The sequence below is a fragment of the Staurois parvus genome, unplaced genomic scaffold (assembly GCF_062004578.1).
Source record: "Staurois parvus isolate SC_StPar_1 unplaced genomic scaffold, SC_StPar_1.0 ptg000706l, whole genome shotgun sequence".
In the NCBI taxonomy this organism is placed as follows: domain Eukaryota; kingdom Metazoa; phylum Chordata; class Amphibia; order Anura; family Ranidae; genus Staurois; species Staurois parvus.
The window spans coordinates 3,807,642-3,833,348 of NW_028318502.1; the positions used below are offsets into that span (position 1 = coordinate 3,807,642).

The 25,707-nt window shown below is 45.2% G+C and overlaps 1 protein-coding gene across 5 annotated transcripts in view; it reads right to left on the bottom strand.

The window, feature by feature from the left end:
- LOC149445877 (protein unc-13 homolog B-like) overlaps positions 1-25,707 on the bottom strand; it is a 294,951-nt gene that overhangs the window by 82,819 nt on the left and 186,425 nt on the right. For all 5 annotated transcript variants that reach the window (XM_089653343.1, XM_089653341.1, XM_089653342.1 and 2 more), the window contains 3 exons: positions 21,307-21,441; positions 18,526-18,659; positions 9,525-9,610 (listed from right to left, as the gene is read on the bottom strand). In XM_089653343.1, coding sequence (XP_089509469.1) covers positions 9,525-9,610; positions 18,526-18,659; positions 21,307-21,441 — 355 coding nt within the window. The remainder of the gene's footprint in view (positions 1-9,524; positions 9,611-18,525; positions 18,660-21,306; positions 21,442-25,707) is intronic.

The window sequence follows — 25,707 nt, forward strand, 5'->3', positions numbered from 1 at the left end:
ATTGGTGTCAGTGGGGGGGGGGGGGAATAGTGCCCAATCGTTGGTGTCAGTGGAAGGGGGGAGGGGGAGGAATAGTGCCCCATCGTTGGTGTCAGTGGGGGGGAGGAAAAGTGCCCCATCGTTGGTGTCAGTGGGAGGAATAATGCCCCATCATTGGTATCAGTGACACCAACGATGGGGCACTATTCCTCCCACTGACACTTGCTGACCCCTGTTCCAGTACGGTGCTGCTGCAGCCAGCATATGTGGTTGCAGCAGCACCTAAGCACAGCACACTTACCTGCATCTCCACTCGATTTTCGCGGGGCCGCTCAGCTCCGCCTCCTCGCCGGTGATTGGCCGCCTGTGTGCCTTTCCTGAGCTACAGTTCTGGCGGCCAATCACCGGTGAGGAGGCGGAGCCGAGCAGCCGCGCGAACATCCAGTGGACGAACCTAAGGAAGGAGCAGCCGCGCTTCCTGGACCGGATCGTCGTGGGACCGGAACCAGGTAAGAGACAGCAGCCCCTGCCCACCCCTGTACTTCGTTTCCCTGCTGCTGGAAGGGGGGGGGGGCGGCACCGCGCCGCCCCCCTAAAAAGTGTCAGCATGCCGTTACCGGCATATAAGACGACCCCCGACTTTTGAGAAGATTTTCAAGGGGTAAAAAGTCGTCTTATACGCCGGAAAATACGGTATATATTAATATATATATATATATATATTTTTTTTTTATTCTGTACATATGTAAATATGTTTTTATTATGTTTCTTGCTTGTTTTTAATAAACAAAAATTTACAATAAGTCCCTAACTCACATTAATGCACATACTAGGGCCAATTCAGACAGGAGCCAATTATCCTCCCGGTATGTCTTTGGGGTGTGACAGGAAACCAGAGGAAACCCACACAGGCACAGGGAGAACATGCAAACTCCAGGCAGATAGTGCCGTGGTTGGGATTTGAGCCGATGATCAAAGTGCTGCTAGGCAGAAGTGCTATTACACATCAAATGCAGCCACTCCTGGATGAAATGACACTTCCACATAGGCAAGTGTCCTTGAATGAATACAACAGAACAATGTATTGTTTCAGTGTAGTGACTATTCATTTCACATGTAGATTAGGATCTTTGATCTGTATGTGAAATGAGTTCAGTATCCTTACAAGTAAAAAAAAAAAAAATAATTCTATTTAAAGCCTAGTGAACTCTATTCAGCCCCAATACATTTTTTCCTCCCCTTAGCGATTATTTTTTTCTGAGTATTTTTTTATTCTGCAATTATTTTACAGTAATATATTTTTTTAAATTTTTATTGCTTTGTTCCTTTTTTTTAGTATCGCATAACAAAAATAAATGCAGAACTTAAAAAAAGTTTTAGATTTGCAAATACAGGTGTACCTAGGTTTAGGAACGCCTCGGTTAACGTAATTTTCGGATTACGAATGAAAATCCATTGAAAATAATGCCTCGGTTTACAATTTTTTTTTCCAATATGAAGCAAGTTTCCCCAGGATGCATTGCGCCTGGGAGGTTTATAGCGCCGCCTCCGTGCATGCTGGAGTCTGTGGGTAGCACGTGGCATCTAGTGTGGAGGTGTTGGAGCGGTTTTTGCATCGAGTTATTGCTTGATTAATCATGTCCCTGTACAGTATTTATGCCTTTAAATTGCACTTTATAAAGAGTTTTGAACAGATAAGACTTTTTTTTACTTTTTCTGACCTCTGGAACGGATTCATTGGTTTTCAAAGCATTTACGAATTAATTTTTAATCACGTCCCTGTACAATATTTATGCCTTTAAAGTGCACTTTTAAAGAATTTTGAACAGATAAAAGACTTTCTTTTTTTCTGACCTCCGGAACGGATTAATTGCTTTTCAATGCATTTCTGAAATTTTTTTTTAATCATGTCCCTTTATGCCTTTAAAATGCACTTTATAAAGAGTTTTGAACAGATAAGACTTTTTTTTACTTTTTCTGACCTCTGGAATGGATTAATTGGTTTTCAATGTATTTACCAATTAATTTTTAATCACGTCCCTGTACAGTATTTATGCCTTTAAAGTGCACTTTTAAAGCGTTTTGAACAGATAAAAGACTTTTTTTTTTTTTTTTTTTTTTACTTTTTTCTGACCTTCAGAACAGATTTATTATTATTAGTATTACTACATCGAGTTTATATAGCGCCAAAGGGTTTGCTCAGCGCTGTACAATAGAGGGGGGGATGGGGACAATACATGGAACAGCACAGCAACAACAAACAGCACACGAGGGGTTAGAGGGCCCTACTCTTTTGAGCTTACAATCTAGGAATTAATTGGTTTTCAATGCATTCCTATGGGAAACTGCGTTTGGGTTTCCGAATTTTTTTTTAATACGAAACGTCCCGCATTAAATTCATAAACCGAGATACGCCTGTAAGCGCTTTGTTCCAGAAACCATGTTAGTGTCATTTTAAATGTGACAAATTATAAAATAAAATGTATACTTTTTTATTCTTCACAGAAAATTCTTCTTTTTTTTTTTTTTAAACCTAACACTGGCCAAAAAAAACTTTGTCTTCTTGCCAATAGACTTCATAGGAAAAAAAAAACACACACAATGTATGTATTACTCTTTTCTTGCTGCCCATATAATGCTTTGTGCAAAGAGGATGTGCTTCAATGCCCACTTGCCGCACGTTCACGGACGGCTGAGTTTTCTGTTCTGATGGTGTGATCAGTGTGTGCTCCCAGCACAGTGACCAGTAATGGTTGGGAGCCGGCAGGATGGGCTCCTGATCATGTGACCACTGATACAACCAAGAATGCAAGTGTACAATACAAACGCACACGTTCCTGCGTTACAAAATGGCGGTGTGTATAAGTGGGTGCTGGAGCGACCGTCGGCTGGAACCAAACAGAATCAGCAAGGGAGAATGTCACCAGCACACCGAGGATCTCCAGTTTGGGTCCAAAAGTTTTAATGGACGATCACATAGTTACAGCAAGGTAACGTTTCGGAGTCTCGCAGGATCCCTTCATCAGGCATGTGACCCAACATTTCGGAGTCTCATAGGACACCTTCATCAGGTACGTGACCAACATTTTGGAGTCTCGAAGGACCCCTTCATCAGGCATGTGACCCAACATTTTGGAGTCTCGCAGGACCCCTTCATCAGGCATGTGACCCAACGTTTTGGAGTCTTGCAGAACCCCTTCATCAGGCATGTGACCCAACATTTTGGAGTCTCGCAGGACCCCTTCATCAGGCATGTGACCCAACGTTTTGGAGTCTTGCAGAACCCCTTCATCAGGCATGTGACCCAACATTTCGGAGTCTCGTAGGACACTTTCATCAGGATATGACCCAACATTTTGGAGTCTCGCAGGACCCCTTCATCAGGCATGTGACCCAACGTTTCGGAATCTCGCAGGACCCCTTCATCAGGCATGTGACGCAACGTTTCGGAGTCTCGCAGGACCCCTTTATCAGGCATGTGACCCAACATTTTGGAGTCTTGCAGGACCCCTTCATAAGGCATGTGACCCAACATTTTGGAGTCTTGCAGGACCCCTTCATCAGGCATGTGACCAACATTTCGGAGTCTCGCAGGACCCCTTCATAAGGCATGTGACCCAACATTTCGGAGTCTCACAGGACCCCTTCATCAGGCATGTGACCCAACGTTTCGGAGTCTCGCAGGACCCCTTTATCAGGCAAGTGACCCAATGTTTCGGAATCTCGCAGGACCCTTCATCAGGCATGTGACCCAACATTTCGGAATCTCGCAGGACCCATTCATCAAGCATGTGACCCAATGTTTCGGAATCTCACAGGACCCCTTCATCAGGCATGTGACCATCAATGTCACCAGCACATCGAGAATGTCACCAGCACATCGAGGATCTCCAATATGGGTCCAAAAGTTTTAATGGACGATCACAGTTACAGCAAGGCAACGTATCGGAGTCTCGCAGGACCCCTTCTTCAGGCATGTGACCCAACATTTCAGAGTCTCGTAGGACCCCTTCATCAGGCATGTGACCCAACGTTTCGGAATCTCGCAGGACCCCTTCATCAAGCATGTGACCCAACGTTTCGGAATCTCGCAGGACCCCTTCATTAGGCATGTGACCCAACATTTCGGAACTTCGCAGGACCCTGCGAGACTCCGAATTGTTGCCTTGCTGTGATCGTTCATTAAAACTTTTGGACCCATATTGGTGATCCTCGGTGTGCTGGTGACATTCTCCCTCACTGATACAGCCAATGACAGTGGTCACAAGATTGGAAAGTTCTTTCAACTCTAACCACCCCCCCCCCCTTCCCAAGGTGCAAAGACCTGGTATAGGGATGTCAGAGTTGGGTGGGAATGGGTTAAGTAGTGACAGTTATCGCCAAATATACAGGCCCATAATGGAGATGTAAAAATTGCCCAGGCCCCTAAGGGGCGTGAGAGTTGAAATGGATAAAGTGCAGCAAGGCATACACATTATCCTGATAATTACCTGTCCAAGAAAACCAAGACCGTTCCATAAATGGTGGCCGTCTGCCTAATCATCCTAGAACCCGACCATTGCACAAAGAGGTGATGGCAGATCAGGTCAGGGTTGATAAAACCGAGATTGGCTTGTTACGTGGAGTCCTTTTATGTGATCCTGGAGAAATCATTAGAGGGATATGTCTACACCTCGAGTCGGCGTTGCCCTTCGTTACTTGGACAATTAGCGTGAACTGTGGTGCCCCGTCGTGTGACCCCCGACTGACTCGTATGTAGGAGGGAAGAATAAAATAAAAAGGGGGAAGGAGAACTTGGCAGGAGACGGTCAGGAGACAAGCGTTTGCAACACAGCGGGTCAGAGGTCACCCGTTCACACACTGAGATACACAGCCAAGGGCCGCTCCAAATTTTCATCCTCAGGACCACAAATCAGGACACGTATTTTCTGGCCCTGTTCCTTACTCATCAGTTGGCCTGAAAAATAAACCACCTAGAGCCTTGTAGGACAAACCGATGAATGCTTCCATTTTATTGTACTGTATAAATATCATCTTCATCTTATATAATCTTTAAAAAAATAAATACATTCAAGCAGGACTCTAGAATACATACATACTAAATTTCATATACAGGCGTACCTCGGTTTACGAATTTCATTCATTCTGCGGGACTTTTCATATTGCAAAAAATTTGTAAACCAAAAGGCGGTTTCCCATAGGAATGCATTGAAAACCAATTAATCCATTCTGGAGGTCAAAAAAAAAAAAAAAAAAAAAAAAGTCTTTTATCTGTTAAAAATGCTTTATAAAGTGCACTTTAACCCTCCCTGGCGGTATTCCCGAGTGTAGCTCGGGGTAAAAGTTGCAGCACCACAAGCGGTGACCCCCCCGAGCTACACTCGGGAATACACTGCAGCGCTGCTCCGGGATCTCTTCTTCACTTACCTTGTCCTGCGCTCCCGCGATGTCCCCCCTGCAGTGTCCCCTGTAATGTCCTCCGGCCGATGCTGACATCTGTCTTCTGGGTTCCGGTCCCTGCGAGCATCGGGACGTACGGGGGATGGAACCGGCGGGAGATTCAAAAATGTCAAAATTTTACATTCACTAAATACACTAAAATCACATAGTATAACATTCCTGTATCAAACCATTTCACATACATTTTGTCCCGAGTGCTTTGTCCGGCGCCCTGCCTGCATTTTTACTGTTCTTTCTGCCTGGAAACTGAGAAACGTCCATGGCGTCCAAAAAGCGTCCCTTTAGGTCAAAAGCGGTTTTAGACCGGCTAGAGAACAGCGATAGTAAATCAGAACCACTTGCAGAATTGAGTGATAATGATTCGTGGGGGAAATTCCTCATCAGACACTGAAAACGATTCTGCGACTGAGCTCAGTGATGTGCGAACTTGGCGCTCTATTTCACATTTCAGTGTTTTTGGTTTGATTATATTATTGAATTAAATGTATTATTATTATATTATTATTTTTTATGATTATTTATTATATTATGATTTTATCATACTGGGGATGTTTACTAGACTCTTGTTTGGACAGATTTCAGTGAGTTATTCCTAAAAATGACAGGCCTACAATAAAAAGATGACATATTTCAATTGAAAACAATGTACCGCTTTGAGCACAGAAATACTGACATAATCAGACCGTTAGGGAGCTTAAAGGCATAAAGGGACATGACTAAAAAAAATTTTTTAAATTAATTGAAAACCAATTAATCCGCTCCGGAGGTCAGAAAAAAGTAAAAAAAAAAAAAAAAGTATTTATCTGTTCAAAACTCTTCATAAAGTGAGCTTTAAAGGCATAAATACTGTACAGAGACATGATTAAAAAAAAAAAATTTGTAAATGCATTGAAAACCAATTAATCCATTCTGGAGGTCAGAAAAAAGTAAAAATAAAAGACTTATCTGTCCAAAACTCTTTATAAAGTGCATTTTAAAGGCATAAAGGGACATGATTAAAAAAAAATTAGTAAACGCATTGAAAGCAAATTAATCCGTTCTGAAGGTCAGGGCAGCCACTCGGCACAGGACCCGGAGGATAATGGAGACCAGTGGAGTAGCAGTGCCTACTATAGTGATTTCCAGCTTTCAGAGGAATCGCCCAGGTACTATATATTCAGAATTATCAAAAAATGTGAAAGAAACACAATAATAGCGCTCACAAATTACAACCAAAAATAAATAGAATAAATACATAAACCAGCCACCAAATAAAGTGAAATATGTGCAACACTAAATGATACAACAGAAGTGATGAAAACATCGGATAACTGATCCTTAATAAAGTCCATATACAGTTGTGTTCCAAATAATAGCAGTCAGACATCACTAACCGGATCAATCACTGGTTTTGGTGGAAATGATATTTCTACATGGCAAATAATTTCCTAGCGGGTGTAGTAGAGTAATAGAAATCCAACAGACCCAACAGTCATGACATGCATGCTGCTGATTCTGTGTCATTGAATCACTCATTGAAAGGGGCGTGTTCAAAATAATAGCAGTGTGGAGTTCTATTAGTGAGGTCATTCATTCTTTGAGAAACAGGTGGCAATTATTGCCCTTATTTAAGGAAGGAAGGCAGCAAATGTTGGACATGCTGGTTACAGTGCATTTCTCTCTGAAATTCTGAGGAAAATGGGTCGTTCCAGACATTGTTCAGAAGAACAGCGTACCTTGATTAAAAAGTTGACTGGAGAGGGGAAAACATATAAAGAAGTGCAGAAAATGATCGGCTGCTCAGCTAAAATGATGGCAAATGCTTTAAAATGGCAACCAAAACCTGAAAGACGTGGAAGAAAGCGAAAAACTACCATTGGAATGGATAGAAGAATAGCCAAAATGGGGCGGACTCAGCCAACAATCAGCTCCAGGAAGATGAAAGAAGGTGTGACGTTCCCTGTGAGGACTGTTACAATTAGAAGACGCCTATGTGAAGCCAAGCTATCTGCAAGAAGTCCCCGCAAAGTCCCACTGTTGGGAAAAAGACGTGTGCTGAAGAGGTTACAATCTGCCAAAGAGCACATTGACTGGCCTAAAGAGAAATGGCGCAACATTTTGTGGGCTGATGAAAGTAAGATTGTTCTTTTTGGGTCTAGTGGGCGGAGACAGTTTGTCAGACGACCCCCAAACACTGAATTCAAGCCACAGTACACTGTGAAGACAGTGAAGCATGGTGGTGCAAGCATCATGATATGGGGATGTTTCTCATACTACGGTGTTGGGCCTATTTATCGCATACCAGGGATCATGGATCAGTTTGAATCCATCAGAATACTTGAAGAGGTCATGCTGCCTTATGCTGAAGAGGAAATGCCCTTGAAATGGGTGTTCCAACAAGACAACGACCCCAAACACACCAGTAAACGTGCAACATCTTGGTTCCAGACCAACAAGATGGACGTTATGGAGTGGCCAGCCCAATCCCCGGATCTTCATCCAATAGAAAACTTGTGGGGTGACATCAAAAATGCCGTTTCTGAGGCAAAACCAAGAAATAGAGAAGAACTGTGGAATGTGGTCCAATCATCCTGGGCTGGAATACCTGATCACAGGGGCCAGAAGTTGGGTGACTCCATGCAACACAGATGTACAGCAGTTCTCAGAAACAGTGCGACTACAACCAAATATTCATGAAGTCATTCAAAGGAAAGCAAAATCTTCAAACATTTCTCAGTTTATATAGTGAATGTTTGAGTTTGTAAAGAAGAATACAAACACGGCGATTTTTTTGAACCGTCTAATATTCACTTTTCTTCAATTTTTTTAGAGGAACAACACAAATTTGATGTATTTTTCTTCATGTTGTGATTTGGAATAGAATGTGTCGTGTTCCCAATGCATTTGTGTGGATGGAAATAAAAGCTATTAGAAGGATTTTCAGCTTTATTCACTTTTCAACACACTGCTATTATTTTGAACACAACTGTACATAATATATGATCTTCAATCAATGACGTTTTGGAATCTTTCTTTAGATCTAACATGCACATATTTCACTTTATTTGGTGGCTGGTTTATGATTTATTTATTTAATTGATTCTATTTATTTTTGGTTGTAATTTGTGAGCGCTATTATCGTGTTTCTTTCACATTTTTTGATACTTGTTTCGTTATAGCTGTTTAATAGCAGCTCCAATTGAATCAACTATTTCCAGGATTATATTCATGAGGCGTGATGATATAGACTTTGGAATATATTGATTATATATCGATATATAATTTTCCTAGGTTTATATAAATAATTTTTTATATTAATAATTACATGGGTCCAACCTGAACCAGTGTAAAAATATCCACATCTGGAATTCTTCTTTACCTCTAGGACAACACAAGACCCTTTTGGAGTAACAGCCATTGAGGTAAAAGGGGTTCAATGCAATATTGAACAGGGTTTCTGACTATTTGGAATACAACAAAATCTGCCGTGCTTCACCTTCGTAGTTGCACATCAAAACTTTACAAGGAAGGGTTTGAAGAAAAAAAAGAAAGGCAACAAAAAGAGAAGCTATTTCTTGCTGGATTTTCAGAAATCGGACAACAAACACCATGAGCAGAGTCCTCTCCAGGATGACTTTTCGGCCCATTCATACTTGGAAATGTGATTGGTTTCACCTCCTTCTAAAACCCAAGTGCTACTACTAAATAACAAATCCAGAGTCACAATGCAGGCACAGATGGACAGGTAGGCACTCAATATTGTGTTGTTTGGCATTATGTTTTCAGCTTCAGATTATACCTCTCAAGGCTTATGATGAGACAAAATTAACAAAGTAACATTTAGTAAGGCACCGGGTTTATTCTAAGAGAAATATGGAGAGAAAAATGGCACAACAAAGAGGCTGTCCAGAGTGAAATCAAAGGCATCTGAGTAGCACACAAACAACATCCAAGTATTTCCATTCTGTACATTATCGGGAAGCAATGGATCATCTTGTAGGGTTGTATTCTGGAATACACAGGGAAGGTCTGAACTGCACTGAGCCAGCATACAGATGGACTCTGGTCTCACCTGACTCAACTCACACCCATAGCTGTCCTCTTACCTTCCATAGCGTACTTCATATCTTGTGAGAAGAGGTTCCACATGACCTCTGCGCTGACCTTCCCAACACTCAGCTCCTGGGGAAACCTTCAGGAAAAAGAGTAGATATCACTTAATCAATGCACAGAGGAAAGGATAGATTCCAAAACAAGGGTACGGTTCAGAAAGCTGCCCAACGCTGAAAGATACTATGAGGCCCTTCAACCAAATTAATAGAGTACTTGTAATCCTTGAACCAATAACGGGGCAATTATATGGACTTATATGGATATATTTTGAGAATAGACATGATGTAGTCACTAGGATCTACTGTACTTATTTTCCAATGGGGATATTACCTCTGTGGATAAAGCCAACAACCTCAAAGAGGGCCTTGCTTAAACTTCAACTGCATCCCACATGTTGTGGGGTATATTGATGAAAACGTGGAGATATTGTCAGATTTTTTCCCCACTGGAGATATTCACTCTGTCCCAGCACAGAAAGTGAGCAGTGTCATTTAATCTTAGAATGGTCGTTAATAGATGGGAAGAGAGGACATGTTCCAAAGGGTAAACATATATGCACCAGTCACCACTGTCCAAGGTAGGATATGCTCTAATTTTAGAGGGTTTTATCCCCTTCTTGGGTCTCAAGTGAGGGCAAATCTCCCCAATAGGTCACAAACATGGATGACAACTCTAAATCCTTTACACAAAAAGAAGTGCCACTTTATTAGTCACATCAAAGGCGCAAACGTTTCAATTCCAATGTATAGCTGCATACTGGAATGCCTAATGCTATGGTCTGCTCCATTTATTCCTTTAAAACCTATGGAAATGGAGCTAGAGAGAGTTTACTTCTTTGTTTTATTTGCTCCTAGTAACTGGAATTCAGTAAGACTTCAGACATGCAGATGACTGGCTAGGGGAAAGGAAACATGACATGACCAGGAACCAGCAAGGGACAGTCCATTATATTAGCATTCTCTAATGGCATGGCATAAACAAGAATGGGTTCTTTATATCCGATCACAACACAGATATTGTTTTAACATATTTTAGGTGCTGTCAAACTTGTGATCCTTCTGTTGGAGAAAACCTGCTAGTGACAGGATCGCCAATTGGACAAGGGACAAGTGGGCAAGCAGATTAGCTCATTAGAACGTAATGTATTCATGCAAGGTCACAAGCTCCAATCTGTCGTATCGACATGCAACATTGGTTTAACCCAGCAATCATTTCAAATTGATTTGGCCTTACTATGCTCAGAGCCAACACGAAACACCTTAGACCAAAAATAGAGGCCTGAGATTATGATGGTCATAATATTGACTAATTAATTGACTTTTAATTGATGTTTTTTGACATTGCATTTTATGTTACGGTGCTCATTGACATCTCTCAGCTCCATTTACATGTGTTGTTTTTATATGTTTGAAGCCATTCTTCTCACTGACAACCAATACAAGGAACATTCTTCCCACTGACCCCCAATGTAAGGGACATTCTTCCCACCGACCCTCAATGTAAGGAGCATTCTTCCCACTGACCCCCAATGTAAGGAACATTCTTCCCACTGACTACCAATGTAAGGAACATTATTCCCACTGACCCCCAATGTAAGGGGCATTCTTCCCACTGACCCCCAATGTAAGGGACATTCTTCCCACTGATCACCAATGTAAGGAGCATTCTTCCCACTGACCTCCAATGTAAGGAGCATTCTTCCCACTGATCACCAATGTAAGGAGCATTCTTCCCACTGACCCCCACTGTAAGGAACATTCTTCCCACTGACCACCAATGTAAGGGACATTCTTCCCACTGACCACCAATGTAAGAACATTCTTCTCACTGACCACCAATGTAAGGAACATTCTTCCCATTAATCACCAATTTAAGGAGCATTCTTCCCACTGACCCCCAATGTAAGGAACATTCTTCCCACTGATCCCCAATGTAAGGAACATTCTTCCCACTGATCACCAATGTAAGGGACATTCTTCCCACTGATCACCAATGTAAGGGACATTCTTCCCACTGATCACCAATGTAAGAAGCATTCTTCCCACTGACCCCCCAATGTAAGGAACATTCTTCCCACTGACCCCCAATGTAAGGAACATTCTTCCCACTGGCCCCCAATGTAAGGAGCATTCTTCCCACTGATCACCAATGTAAGGAGCATTCTTCCCACTGACCCCCAATGTAAGGAACATTCTTCCCACTGACCCCCAATGTAAGGAACATTCTTCCCACTGACCCCCAATGTAAGGAGCATTCTTCCCACTGATCACCAATGTAAGGAGCATTCTTCCCACTGACCACCAATGTAAGGAACATTCTTCCCACTGACCCCCAATGTAAGGAACATTCTTCCCACTGACCCCCAATGTAAGGAGCATTCTTCCCACTGACCACCAATGTAAGGGACATTCTTCCCACTGACCCCCAATGTAAGGAACATTCTTCCCACTGACCCCCAATGTAAGGAACATTCTTCCCACTGACCCCCAATGTAAGGAGCATTCTTCCCACTGATCACCAATGTAAGGAGCATTCTTCCCACTGACCACCAATGTAAGGAACATTCTTCCCACTGACCCCCAATGTAAGGAACATTCTTCCCACTGACCACCAATGTAAGGGACATTCTTCCCACTGACCCCCAATGTAAGGAGCATTCTTCCCACTGACCACCAATGTAAGGGACATTCTTCCCACTGACCCCCAATGTAAGGGGCATTCTTCCCACTGACCACCAATGTAAGGAACATTCTCCCCACTGACCACCAATGTAAGGAACATTCTTCCCACTGACCACCAATGTAAGGAGCATTCTTCCCACTGATCCCCAATGTAAGGAGCATTCTTCCCACTGACCCCCAATGTAAGGGGCATTCTTCCCACTGATTCCCAATGTAAGGAGCATTCTTCCCACTGAACCCCCAATGTAAGGAGCATTCTTCCCACTGATCCCCAATGTAAGGAACATTCTTCCCACTGACCACCAATGTAAGGGACATTCTTCCCACTGACCACCAATGTAAGGAGCATTCTTCCCACTGATTCCCAATGTAAGGAACATTCTTCCCACTGATCCCCAATGTGAGGAACATTCTTCCAACTGACCACCAATGTAAGGGACATTCTTCCCAGTATCCATCACTCTAATGTACAGTAAGCTGTAGATCTAGTAATTATCAGCAGGGGTTCCCTGAGCCCAGGAAGTTATTACAATGGTTCCTTCATGTTACAAAGGTTGAGAAAGGCCAGACTAAAGGTTCAGTTTAATAAAACAGAATGCAGGGCTATGACCCAAAGATCACAAGTTTCTGTTTTCAACTGTCATGGCTAAAAATATCAATTATAGTGAAATTAGCCTTAAAGCAGAACTGCAGGTTAACTGGACCAAAAAGTGTTGGCCAGGAGTGGAAAACATAAAAATCAGCTCTGCAATACTCACCCCCGCTCTGGAGCTGTCCTCAGAAGACTCTCTTCTCCTAGTTGTTGCTCATCCACTCCTCTTCAAGCTGTGTCATTCAAGCCATTTCCAGTAAGGCAGGGCCTAGATGGTGCGATTCCCTTTCTTGCAATCCCCAGTCAACACACTCAGTGTTGATAGGGGTGATAGGGGAATCCCTCCCAAGGAACTTTCGGGGGGCAGGGGGTTGCGGGAAGCCTGCCTAGTCAGAACACAGTGATTACTGCTAACAGCTATAGCCGCTGGCCATATTCGCATGCCAAAAATCAGACATGCTGGTTGTTCCCAAGTCGATCAATGGACCCAAGTCCAATCAGCCTGCCCATAGATGGTTCAAATCTCGACTGGTCCCTGCTGAACCATTTATGGCCAGCTTTACTCCAGACTGTCAATGACATGCTTTGGGGATGCATCGTTGTGTTGGCCTTGAACCAGAGTACAATGCTCAGAAATCACCACGTTACCACAGTTCTATGCATTAGTGCGGTCCGCCCGAAGAAGAAGAGGAAGGATCCGTGTTTTCACTAAACCAGCTAGAAGGAACCCAGATGCCACACAAGTAGACTACACATTTTTAAATATACAGGTCGGGGGAGTTAGGGAACAGGGAGACAAAAACTGGAGTTCTGCTTTAAGTTAGTGCACGGTAGAGAAGACCTATGTCTGGCTATAGATAAAAGCAGAATCTGATACTGGCAAGTAAAAGCATGCAAAAATAATAAAGAGGACCTGTTGCAATTCTCAAAAAAGGATCCACCAGCATCCCAGGCATGAATTTACAGTACATCTGTGTCCCCTTGATGGGGATGCTTTACCAACCTTGATATAACCGACACTCAGGTGCAATTCATCCTCACACAGTGCAGGCAGTTTTACATGCCCTATCCCCTTTCCTCTCATAGGCTGGGAGCATGGAGTTTAGGATTCTGACAGCAAAGCAGCTTTACAGACTACGGAAAAAAAGCAACCATGCAGAAAAAGTGGCCACAAAACATCAGGGAATAATGGCGCATATACATGGCGCCCAACTGCTTGGGTTGTGCAGGTTTATCCCCATTCAGGGCTGCAATTCTGCTTGGCTAAGCCTCCATTGTCTTATCTTACTCTGCAGCTTGACCTCCACTTCAGACTCCCTAGCATCACTGTCCCAAGCCAAGGTCCCATGCCGAGGACCCATGCTCATCCTAGTGCCAAAGGGGGAGTCTCAATAGTCTCAATACTCCAACTGACTTCTCTATAAAAGAACATACATCAAAAAAGTGTAACAGCAAGTACATACAGTGGGGCAAAAAAGTATTTAGTCACCACCAATTGTGAAAGTTCTCCCACTTAAAAAGATGAGAGAGGCCTGTAATTGGCATCATAGGGAGACCTCAACTATGAGAGACAAAATGAGAAAAATCCAGACAATCACATTGGCTGATCTGGAAAGAATTTTTTTGCAAATTATGGTGGAAAATAAGTATTTGGTCACCTACAAACAAGCAAGATTTCTGGCTCTCACAGACCTGGACCTTCTTCTTTAACTCCTTCACTCCTAAGGGTAAAACAAATCTAAATGCCTAAGCACAATTCTGCACCGTTGACATGTGATAGCAAAACCGTACATATCATCACAACTACTTTGCACATCCAGGTGGATTATACCTTGATTTTTTCAGGACAAATTGGGCTTTCATTTGGTGGTAATGGTAATGGATATCTCCTGATTTTTTTTTTATTATCAAAGGAAAACTGGCCAAAAATAGTAAAAAAAATCCTTTTTTTTTTATTTAGCTATGTGTTTCTTGTTATGACCATAACCAACCACCAAAGAGCAACCCAAAATAAATTCTCCAGCTCTTGACGATCGCAGTGATACCATATATGTGTATGTTATTTGTTGTTTGTACCCGGAGTACAGCCCAGAAACCATAGTGCGCATTTTGTTTTTGTCTTTTTTTTTTTTTTTACCTAAAACACACTAACACTAACTGACACTGACATTAACACTAACTGACACTGATACCAATTTTTTTTAAATCCTGACCTTGACCCTGACCTTTGACCTTGACCCTGACCTAAAGACTAACCCTGGCACTGAACTAGATCAAACCTTGATCTAGGTATTTTTTTTTATTTTTTATTTTATTTTTTTAATATTTATTTATCTTTTTTTTTTTTTTACAAACTTTTTTTTTCTTCTCTCTGACAGGAGTTCGAGAGATACAATGTATCTCTCTTCTCCATTCATAGAGAGAGAGAGAGAAAAAAAAAAACAAGGGGGCCGGGCTGTACAGTGACTGATCACTGTGATAGCCAATCAGAGGCTATCACAGCGATCATGTGACCCGGGACCGGGAGTCCCGGGTCCCGATCGTTAGAACGGGACCCGGTGCTCTCAGTGACACCGCGGTCTCGGTGCTGGGAGCGCGCTGAGGGGCGCGCTCCCAACACAAAGACAGGTACGCAAATATGCGGCCCCACGGAAAAAAGCCCAGGTCCGTGAGGCCGCATATTTGTGTTACGTCGGCGTCAAGGGGTTAAGAGGCTCCTCTGTCCTGCACTCATTACCTGTATCAATGGCACCTGTTTGAACTTGTTATCAGTAGAAAAGACACCTGTCCACAACCTCAAACAGTCACACTCCAAACTCCACTATGGTGAAGACCAAAGAGCTGTCGAAGGACACCAGAAACAAAATTGTAGACCTGCACCAGGCTGGGAAGACTGAATCTGCAATAGGCAAGCAGCTTGGTGTTAACAAATCAACTGTGGGAGCAATAATTAGAAAATGGAAGACATACAAGACCACTGATAATCTCCCTCCATCTGGGGCTCCACGCAAGATCTCACCCCGTGGGGTCAAAATGATCACAAAAATGGTGAGCAAAAATCCCAGGACCACATGGGGGGGACCTAGTGAATGACCTGCAGAGCGCTGGGACCAACGTAACAAAGGCTACCATCAGTAACACACTACGCCGCCAGGGACTCAGATCCTGCAGTGCCAGACGTGTCCCCCTGCTTAAGCCAGTACATGTCCGGGCCCATCTGAAGTTTGCTAGAGAGCATTTGGATGATCCAGAAGAGGATTGGGAGAATGTCATATGGTCAGATGAAACCAAAATAGAACTGTTTGGTAGAAACACAACTCGTCGTGTTTGGAGGAGAGAGAATGCTGAGTTGCATCCAAAGAACACCATACCTACTGTGAAGCATGGGGGTGGCAACATCATGCTTTGGGGCTGTTTCTCCGCAAAGGGACCAGGACGACTGATCCATGTACAGGACAGAATGAATGGGGCCATGTATCGTGAGATTTTGAGTGCAAACCTCCTTCCATCAGCAAGGGCATTGAAGATGAAACGTGGCTGGGTCTTCCAACATGACAATGATCCCAAACATACCGCCCGGGCAATGAAGGAGTGGCTTCGTAAGAAGCATTTCAAGGTCCTGGAGTGGCCTAGCCAGTCTCCAGATCTCAACCCCATAGAAAACCTTTGGGGGGAGTTGAAAGTCCGTGTTGCCCAGCGACAGCCCCAAAACCTCACTGCTCTAGAGGAGATCTGCATGGAGGATGGGCCAACATACCAGCAACAGTGTGTGCCAACCTTGTGAAGACTTACAGGAAATGTTTGACCTCTGTCATTGCCAACAAAGGATATATAACAAAGTATTGACATGAACTTTTCATATTGACCAAATACTTATTTTCCACCATAATTTTCAAATACATTCTTTTCAGATCAGCCAATGTGATTGTCTGGATTTGTTTTCTCATTTTGTCTCTCATAGTTGAGGTCTACCTATGATGCCAATTACAGGCCTCTCTCATCTTTGTAAGTGGGAGAACTTGCACAATTGGTGGCTGACTAAATACTTTTTTGCCACACTGTAACCTCCAGTAATGACTGGCAAAGATGGTGATTCAACTCCTAACATCCATAAAAAAATTTGGGGAGAAGAATGTCCCTTTATGGAAAGGTTTCTTAAAAAAAAAAAACAGGATTTGATACAGCTTTAGAAAAACATGAGAACAGGTGGGATACGTGAGATTTGGTAAGATAAAGTTATTTTCTGGGTAAATTCACAGCTGCAAAGTCTGTATTTTGGGTTTTATGCAACAGCCCGCCCCACCCCCTTTTTAAAACACATGCAATTTCTGGGTGTATGCTCAGCCAACATACAAAGCCAAGAAAAACAGCGAATTCACAGAAAGTCATCTAGATCCTACAGTCCTCGTCTTACAGCCCCCCAATGCTTTGGACAGGTGGACACTGCTCCAGGTTGGTCTGATGTATGATCTCCCATGCTGTCCTCAGTCCATTGGGTGCAATACCCAGTTCATCAGCTGGAAACTAGGATACATGAAGAAACTTTGGACAGCTGCACCCCGCAATGACGGATCATGAGTAAGAACTAAACTAGCGCGAAACACGTCGACCCTTCTATGCACCCACTGTGCTCTTCTGTGCCTGTATATGTGCTTTTATATGGATACCAATAAAGCAGCCGTCCAAAGTTTTTTCATGTATCCATCACTTTGAAATTCTCTGGAGATTACCAAAACTGCATCGGTCCACCCTAGATTATCGTTTATAATACATCTCCACTATACATGAAACGTATCTTCTGGAGTTCCATCATCCTCCAGCTCCAAGTCATCGTTCCATCTGGCTGCACCTCAAACAAGGACACCACCAAACCCTCCCAGATGGTCCTCCAAACCTGGTTACGCCATTCATATAGCGAGCATGCAATGCATACGAAGCCAAGAAAAACATAGCGAATTCACAGAAAGTCGTCTAGATCCTACAGTTTTCGTCTTACAGCCCCCCAATGCTTTGGACAGATGGACACTGCTCCAGGTTGGTTTGATGTATGATCTCCCATGCTATCCCCAGTCCCTTGGGTGCAATACCCAGTTCATCAGCTGAAAACTAGGATACACGAAGAAACTTTGGACAGCTGCACCCCGCAATGATGGATCATGAGTAAGAACTAAACTAGCGCGAAACACGTCGACTCTTCTATGCACCCACTGTGCTCTTCTTCTTATGTGCTTTTAATATGGATACCAATAAAACAGCCGTCCAAAGTTTCTTCATGTATCCATCACTTTGAAATTCTCTGGAGATTACCAAAACTGCATCGGTCCACCCTAGATTATCGTTTATAATACATCTCCACTATACATGAAACGTATCTTCTGGAGTTCCATCATCCTCCAGCTCCAAGTCATCGTTCCATCTGGCTGCACCTCAAACAAGGACACCACCAAACCCTCCCAGAAGGTCCTCCAAACCTGGTTATGCCATTCACATAGCGAGCATGCAATGCACCGGCACTCAGGCGGCAGGCAAGCACGAGCAATGATCCCCCTCACTCACCCTGACATCAGGAAGCTTGGCCGACGTCACTTATACAACAAGAGACAAAGCGGACAGGAAGACAGACTGACAGGAGATGACCGCTCTACAAAGCACAGAAGGGTTAGAAGGAGACAAAGGCGGAGGCGGACATGGAGCGCCCGGACAGCGGCGGGAGCTGCTTACTGGTTTAGTACGGGAGTGTAGGCGTTCTTATCTTCCTCGATAATCGATACAATCAGCGTGATCAGCTTGGGCCAGAAATCCAGGTTCTTTATACAAGGCCCTTGCTCTTCAGGAGGTAGATCCTGCTTCTTGTTCTGGAGAAGAAGAAATCAGAACAGTCAACCCTTTCTTTAAAGAACAAATAGTCCCCCTGGAGAAAGGTCCACATTTTGGAACAAAGATTTAAAAATTTATAAATCAACACCTAATGAAAGCTTTGTTTAAACAATTCTTTTTCTCCAGAGGAACAGCTGTAACGGCTTGGACATCTCAGCTGGAGACTTACATTTATCTTTTACTGCATTTAATGTCCCCTAGTCTCTGTAGATGGTGCACACTTGTACCCACTGGGCAAGCATTGGAGTCATAAGATCATGTAAAATAATACTGCAACCTGGACCCCTGACAGGCCTGGATCTAGGGAGGTGCTGGAGTAGACTGTGTCCACCCAGATTTTAGTTGTGTCCCCCCACAGGTCTCCAAAAAAGTATCCATTGAACCATGAGGCACTCTGATGGGGACAACTGATGAAAGGGGGCACTCTGGTGTGGGATGCCTGGTCCAAGGGGGCGTTCTGGGGTGGGATGCCTGGTTCAAGGGGGCGCTCTGGTGGGGACGCCTGGTGCAAGGGGGAGCTCTGGTGGGGGCGCCTGGTGCAAGGGGACGCTCTGGTGCGGGCGCCTGGTGCAAGGGGACGCTCTGGTGCGGGCGCCTGGTGCAAGGGGGCGCTCTGGTGGGGGCGCCTGGTGCAAGGGGGCGCTCTGGTGGGGACGCCTGGTGCAAGGGGGCGCTCTGGTGGGGACGCCTGGTCCAAAGGGACGCTCTGGGGTGGGACACCTGGTCCAAGGGGACGCTCCGGGGTGGGAAGCCTGGTCCAAGGGGGCGCTCTGAGGTAAGAAGCCTGGTCCAAGGGGGCGCCCTGGGGTGGGACGCCTGGTCCAAGGGGACGCCCAGGGGTGGGACGCCTGGTGCAAGGGGATGCTCTGGTGGGGACGCCTGGTGCAAGGGGATGCTCTAGTGGGGACGCCTGGTGAAAGGGGGGGCTCTGGTGGGGACGCCTGGTGCAAGGGGGCACTCTGGTGGGGACGCCTGGTTCAAGGTGACGCCTGGTGCAAGGGGGCGTTCTGGTGGGGACGCCTGGTGCAAGGGGGCACTCTGGTGGGGACGCCTGGTTCAAGGTGACGCCTGGTGCAAGGGGGCGCTCTGGTGGGGACGCCTGGTGCAAGGGGGCGCTCTGGTGGGGACGCCTGGTGCAAATGGGGCGCTCTGGTGGGGACGCCTGGTGCAAGGGGGTGCTCTGGTGGGGATGCCTGGTGCAAGGGGGCGCTCTGGTGGGAGTGCAAGGGGGCGCTCTGGTGGGAGTGCCTGGAGCAAGGGGACGCTCTGGTGGGGGTGCCTGGTGCAAGGGGACGCTCTGGTGGGGGACACTCTGGTGGAGACGCCTGGTGCAAGGGGGCGCTCTGGTGGGCACGCCTGGTGCAAGGGGGCGCTCTGGTGGGCACGCCTGGTGCAAGGGGGCGCTCTGGTGGGGACACCTGGTGTGGAAATCTCCGGTGTGGCAACTTGTTCATAACATAAAGAGACCCCCCCTCCCACTTATGGAAGTTCATTATATAAAGCCTGTCATGGAAATATAGAATTTAAAAATCTGTCTGGAAGTCATTTTAATTGCCACTGACACCAGTGCTGGGGGTTTATCATTGCAGCCACTGACACCAGTGCTGGAGGTTTATCATTGTAGCCACTGACACCAGTGCTGGGGGTTTATCATTGCAGCCACTGACACCAATTCTGGAGGTTTTGATCGTGGCCACTGACACCAATGCTGGGGGTTTATTATTGTAGGCACTGACACCAGTGCTGGGGGTTTATCATTGCAGCCACTGACACCAATTCTAGAGGTTTTGATCGTGGCCACTGACACCAATGCTGGGGGTTTATTATTGTAGGCACTGACACCAGTGCTGGGGGTTTATCACTGTGGCCACGGACACCAGTGCTGGGGGTTTATCACTGTGGCCACTGACACCAGTGCTGGGGGTTTATCACTGTGGCCACTGACACCAGTGCTGGGGGTTTTGATTACGGCCACTGACACCAATTCTGGAGGATTTGATTGTGACCACTGGCACCAATGCTGGGGGTTTATTATTTTAGGCACTGACACCAGTGCTGGGGGTTTATTATTGCAGCCACTGACACCAATGATGAGGGTTTATTATTGTGGCCACTGACTCCAATTCTGGAGGTTTTGATTGCAGCCACTGACACCAATGATGAGGGTTTATTATTGTGGCCACTGACACCAATTCTGGAGGTTTTGATTGCAGCCACTGACATCAACGATGGGGGTTTATTATTGTAGGCACTGACATCAGTGTTGGAGATTTTTTTTTCCATCCACTGACACCAATGTTGGAGGTTATTATTGCATCCACTGATGCCAATGCTGGGAGTTTTATTACAGGCTACTGACACCAAGGCGGGGGGATATTATTGACCCACTGACACCAAGTATGGGAGTTATGATTGTGGCCACTGACACCATCGCTGGTGGATATCTTCTACTAAACTGAAATGTGCTAAAAAATAAAAAGCTTCAATTGTCAGGAAAATGTATATTAGTGTGAAACTGAAGCCTCCCTAAAGGGAGAACATTCCTCTGGGCAAGGAAGGAAATAAAATCATGCTGGGATGGTGTCAGATGAGGAGGAACCGGGTCTTCCATCCGGAGGAACGTACCGGGTCGGACTGGTACTCGCGGCTGTACAGCTCATGGCAGTTGTTGAAGATGTATTCATAGGTGGAGTTCAGGCAGGCCTTGACGCAGTCTCTGACCACCTGGCTGGCGCGCGGCGGGCTCTGGAGTTCTTGTACCTGGCCAGGAAGAAGACACAGAGGATTAGGTCACTGCATGTTGAGGGTGTCACTGCATGCTAAGGGTGTCACTGCTTACACATCTGTCACATGTGGTCCAACCATAGGAGACTCATTCACACAGAACAGACCATGATCTGAGAACACAAATGGAATATGCAACTCCACTCTGTACACTGCGCTTTACGTTACATCCCCACACCCACTCCACTCTGTACACTGTGCTTTACATTACATTCCCACACCCACTCCACTCTGTACACTGTGCTTTACATTACATTCCCACACCCACTCCACTCTGTACACTGTGCTTTACATTACATTCCCACACCCACTCCACTCTGTACACTGTGCTTTACATTACATTCCCACACCCACTCCACTCTGTACACTGTGCTTTACGTTACATTCCCACACCCACTCCACTCTGTACACTGTGCTTTACGTTACATTCCCACACCCACTCCACTCTGTACACTGTGCTGTATGTTACATTCCCACTCCACTCTGTACACTGTGCTTTACGTTACATTCTCACACCCACTCCACACACTGTGCTTTAAGTTACATTCTCACACCCACTCCACGTTACATTCCCACACACACTACACTCTGTACACTGTGCTTTACGTTACATTCTTACACCCACTCCACTCTGTACACTGTGCTGTATGTTACATTTCCACACCGACTCCACTCTGTACTCTACGTTACATTTCCACACCGACTCCACTCTGTACACTGTGCTTTACGTTACATTCTTACACCGACTCCACTCTGTACACTGTGCTTTACGTTACATTCTTACACCCACTCCACTCTGTACACTGTGCTTTACGTTACATTCTTACACCGACTCCACTCTGTACACTGTGCTTTACGTTACATTCTTACACCGACTCCACTCTGTACACTGTGCTTTACGTTACATTCTTACACCCACTCCACTCTGTACACTGTGCTTTACGTTACATTTTTACACCTGCTCCACTCTGTACACTGTGCTTTACGTTACATTCTCACACCCACTCCTCACTGTGGTGTAACATGCTCTGTACCATCCCACACTGTACACTGTCCTGTATGTGATACATGATCGCACCATCCTGCTCCGTACATATATTTAACAACATATTCCAGGCCACCCAATTCCATACGCTTTATTATAACCGAGGCACTTTGAACTTCCCCACTACATACACTGTGCTGCAAGTGACAACGAACAGGCCCACCCTATACACTGTACTGGATGCAACATACTCTAGGCCGTCAGACTGCTCAATAGCTGAATGCAGTGAAAGCAAAGTGTATGTGCTGTGCTCTCTGCCTCCCCCTAGAGTGCAGTACCCGGCTCTGTGAGTGAACAACGAAGTACTGCAACTTTTTATGTGTGTGTGTGTGTGTGTGTCTAATTTCAACTCACTCTGATCACATGATCCTCTGTGTCAGCCAGTGGTGGCTTAGGGGAGAAGAGATGGCACTTAACAGCGTGTGTGTATGCATGTCTGTGTATGTACATGTGTGTATCTGTACATGTGTGTCTGTGTGTATGTACATGTATCTGTGTGTGTGTGTTTGTACGTGCCTGTGTGTATACGTGTGTCTGTATGTGTGTGTGTGTACATGTGTCTCTGTGCATGTGTATGTACATATCTGTGCGTGTGTGTACGTGTCTCTGTGCATGTGTACATGTTTCTGTGTGTGTGTACATGTGTCTCTGTGCGTGTGTGTACATGTTTCTGTGTGTGCATGTGTGTGTACATGTGTCTCTGTGCACGTTTCTGTGTGTGTATGTATGTGTGTGTACATGTGTCTCTGTGCGCGCGAGTGTGTATATATGTACATGTGTGTGTGTGTGTGTGTGTGTGTGTATGTGCGTGTCTGTGTATGTACATGTCTGTGTGTGTGTGTGTTTGTGTGTGTGTATGTACATGTCTGTGTGTGTGTACAGGTGTATCTGTGTGTGTGTACTGTACATGTTTCTGTGTGTGTGTATGTACGTGTCTGTGTGTGTACAGGTGTATCTGTGTCTGTGTGTGTGTGTACTGTACATGATTCTGTGTGTGTATGTACGTGTGTGTGTATGTATGTACATGTCTGTGTGTGTACGTGTATGTACATGTCTGTGTGTGTGTACTGTACATGTTTTTGTATGTCTGTGTATATGTACATGTCTGTGTGTGTGCACTGTACATGTTTCTGTGTGTGTATACATGTCTGTGTGTGTGTGTACTGTACATGTTTCTGTGTGTGTATACATGTCTGTGTGTGTGTACTGTACATGTTTCTGTGTGTGTATACATGTCTGTGGGTGTGTACTGTACATGTTTCTGTGTGTACTGTACATGTTTCTGTGTGTGTATACATGTCTGTGGGTGTGTACTGTACATGTTTCTGTGTGTGTACGTCTGTGTGTGTACAGGTGTCTGTGTGTGTGTGTGCACGTCTGTGTGTGTACAGGTGTCTGTGTGTACAGGTGTCTGTGTGTACAGGTGTGTGTGTGTGTACGTCTCTGTGTGTACAGGTGTGTGTGTGTGTATGTATGTATGTACAGGTGCCTGTGTGTGTACAGGTGCCTGTGTGTGTACAGGTGTCTGTGTGTGTACAGGTGTCTGTGTGTGTACAGGTGTCTGTGTGTGTACAGGTGTCTGTGTGTGTACAGGTGTCTGTGTGTGTACAGGTGTCTGTGTGTGTACAGGTGTCTGTGTGTGTACAGGTGTCTGTGTGTGTACAGGTGTCTGTGTGTGTATGTATGTATGTACAGGTGTCTGTGTGTGTACAGGTGTCTGTGTGTGTATGTATGTATGTACAGGTGTCTGTGTGTGTACAGGTGTCTGTGTGTGTACAGGTGTCTGTGTGTGTACAGGTGTCTGTGTGTGTACATGTTTCTGTGTGTGTACAGGTGTCTGTGTGTATACAGGTGTCTCTGTGTGTGTTTGTTGGTGGTGAGTAACTGTTAATCCTGGCTAGTAGCTCAGGACTGGTCATGTAAAGCCCGGCTCTAGGGACCCCTATTATACATTGTAACATACACACTGCCTGTACATAGCTCCGGTACCTTTCTGTATCCTGTGCAGTATGTTACATCCTCCACTCTGAATGCTGTGCTGCACATTATATCCTCCATTACAATCATGTCACATTGAAGTTTTTTGTAGACTGCCACCCACAGTTCAATGCCCACTTTCACAAGTTCTAAGAAATGGGGCCACAGGCACCAATGGGATTACAGCACAGGGTTGGATGTGACGTATAGCTCAGGGCAGTAATATTTGTGATAGGAGGTTGGTTTACACAAGCCTATTGAAAGATCCAAAAGGCGCCCTGTGTATAAGTCACGACAAATCTCCTCTTCTGTACAACAGAGTGGGCTATACCGGGAGCTGCTCAGCCAGTAAAGGTATTATTAACCCTGTGATTGCCGGCACACAGCTCAGGCCTCAGTGTGAGATGAATCCGACGTGTGATCCAATAATCTTCACTAATCCCTTATCTTCATTGCTGCAGAGGCGCCCTCCATCCCGGAAAACAAAGCGCCCTCTTTGAAGGTCCCGGGGGCCGTCTCCTTCTGGCACATAGCTGACACATTCTGCGGAGTCACACAAAGGGAACGAGCCTGCAGCTCCCCGACTCCCGAGCGCCTCACGCTGAGCGCTGAACCCGGAGCTGACAGCTGAAATCGGCTGTAATGTTCCCGTCTCTCTTCACAAGAACCTGAGCCGACTCCTCTGATGGGATGAATCACGGCTGCCAGCCTTAATGCTGAACCGCTAAATACGCACATGAAATACAGATCAAAAGGAGCTGCCAAAGGATTTGTATTGCTGTCCATCCATTCCTGAGATTTCCGCAGCTCCGCCACACAGCACAGAACCATGTTTTTCTCTGCTGCAGATCAGTGACAGTTCCAGGTCTTATCCCTTCACCAGTCTGTGACTGGACAATGAACGGAGAAGCAGCAGAGTTACTCTCATTGTCACTCTGCTCTGTCCTCCTATAAGCAAGCTCCATGTTTGCACATGAGCGCTGTAGTTATCGATTGGCTCCTGGTGCTGCTTCCCCATCTCCCAGCCTAAGCTCTGCTGTACAGGGATACCAAAAAAAGTTCTGCACTGTGTCTCTGAGTGGAGGAGGACATCCTGGTAGAGGCAGGGCTTTGCTTCCGCCTGTCAGAGCCTCCAGCAAGGAGAACAGTGAACAGCACAGCAGCAACATCACCATATCTCACTCATTATCTCCTAAGACTAGAGTCAGAGGCAGCAGTGC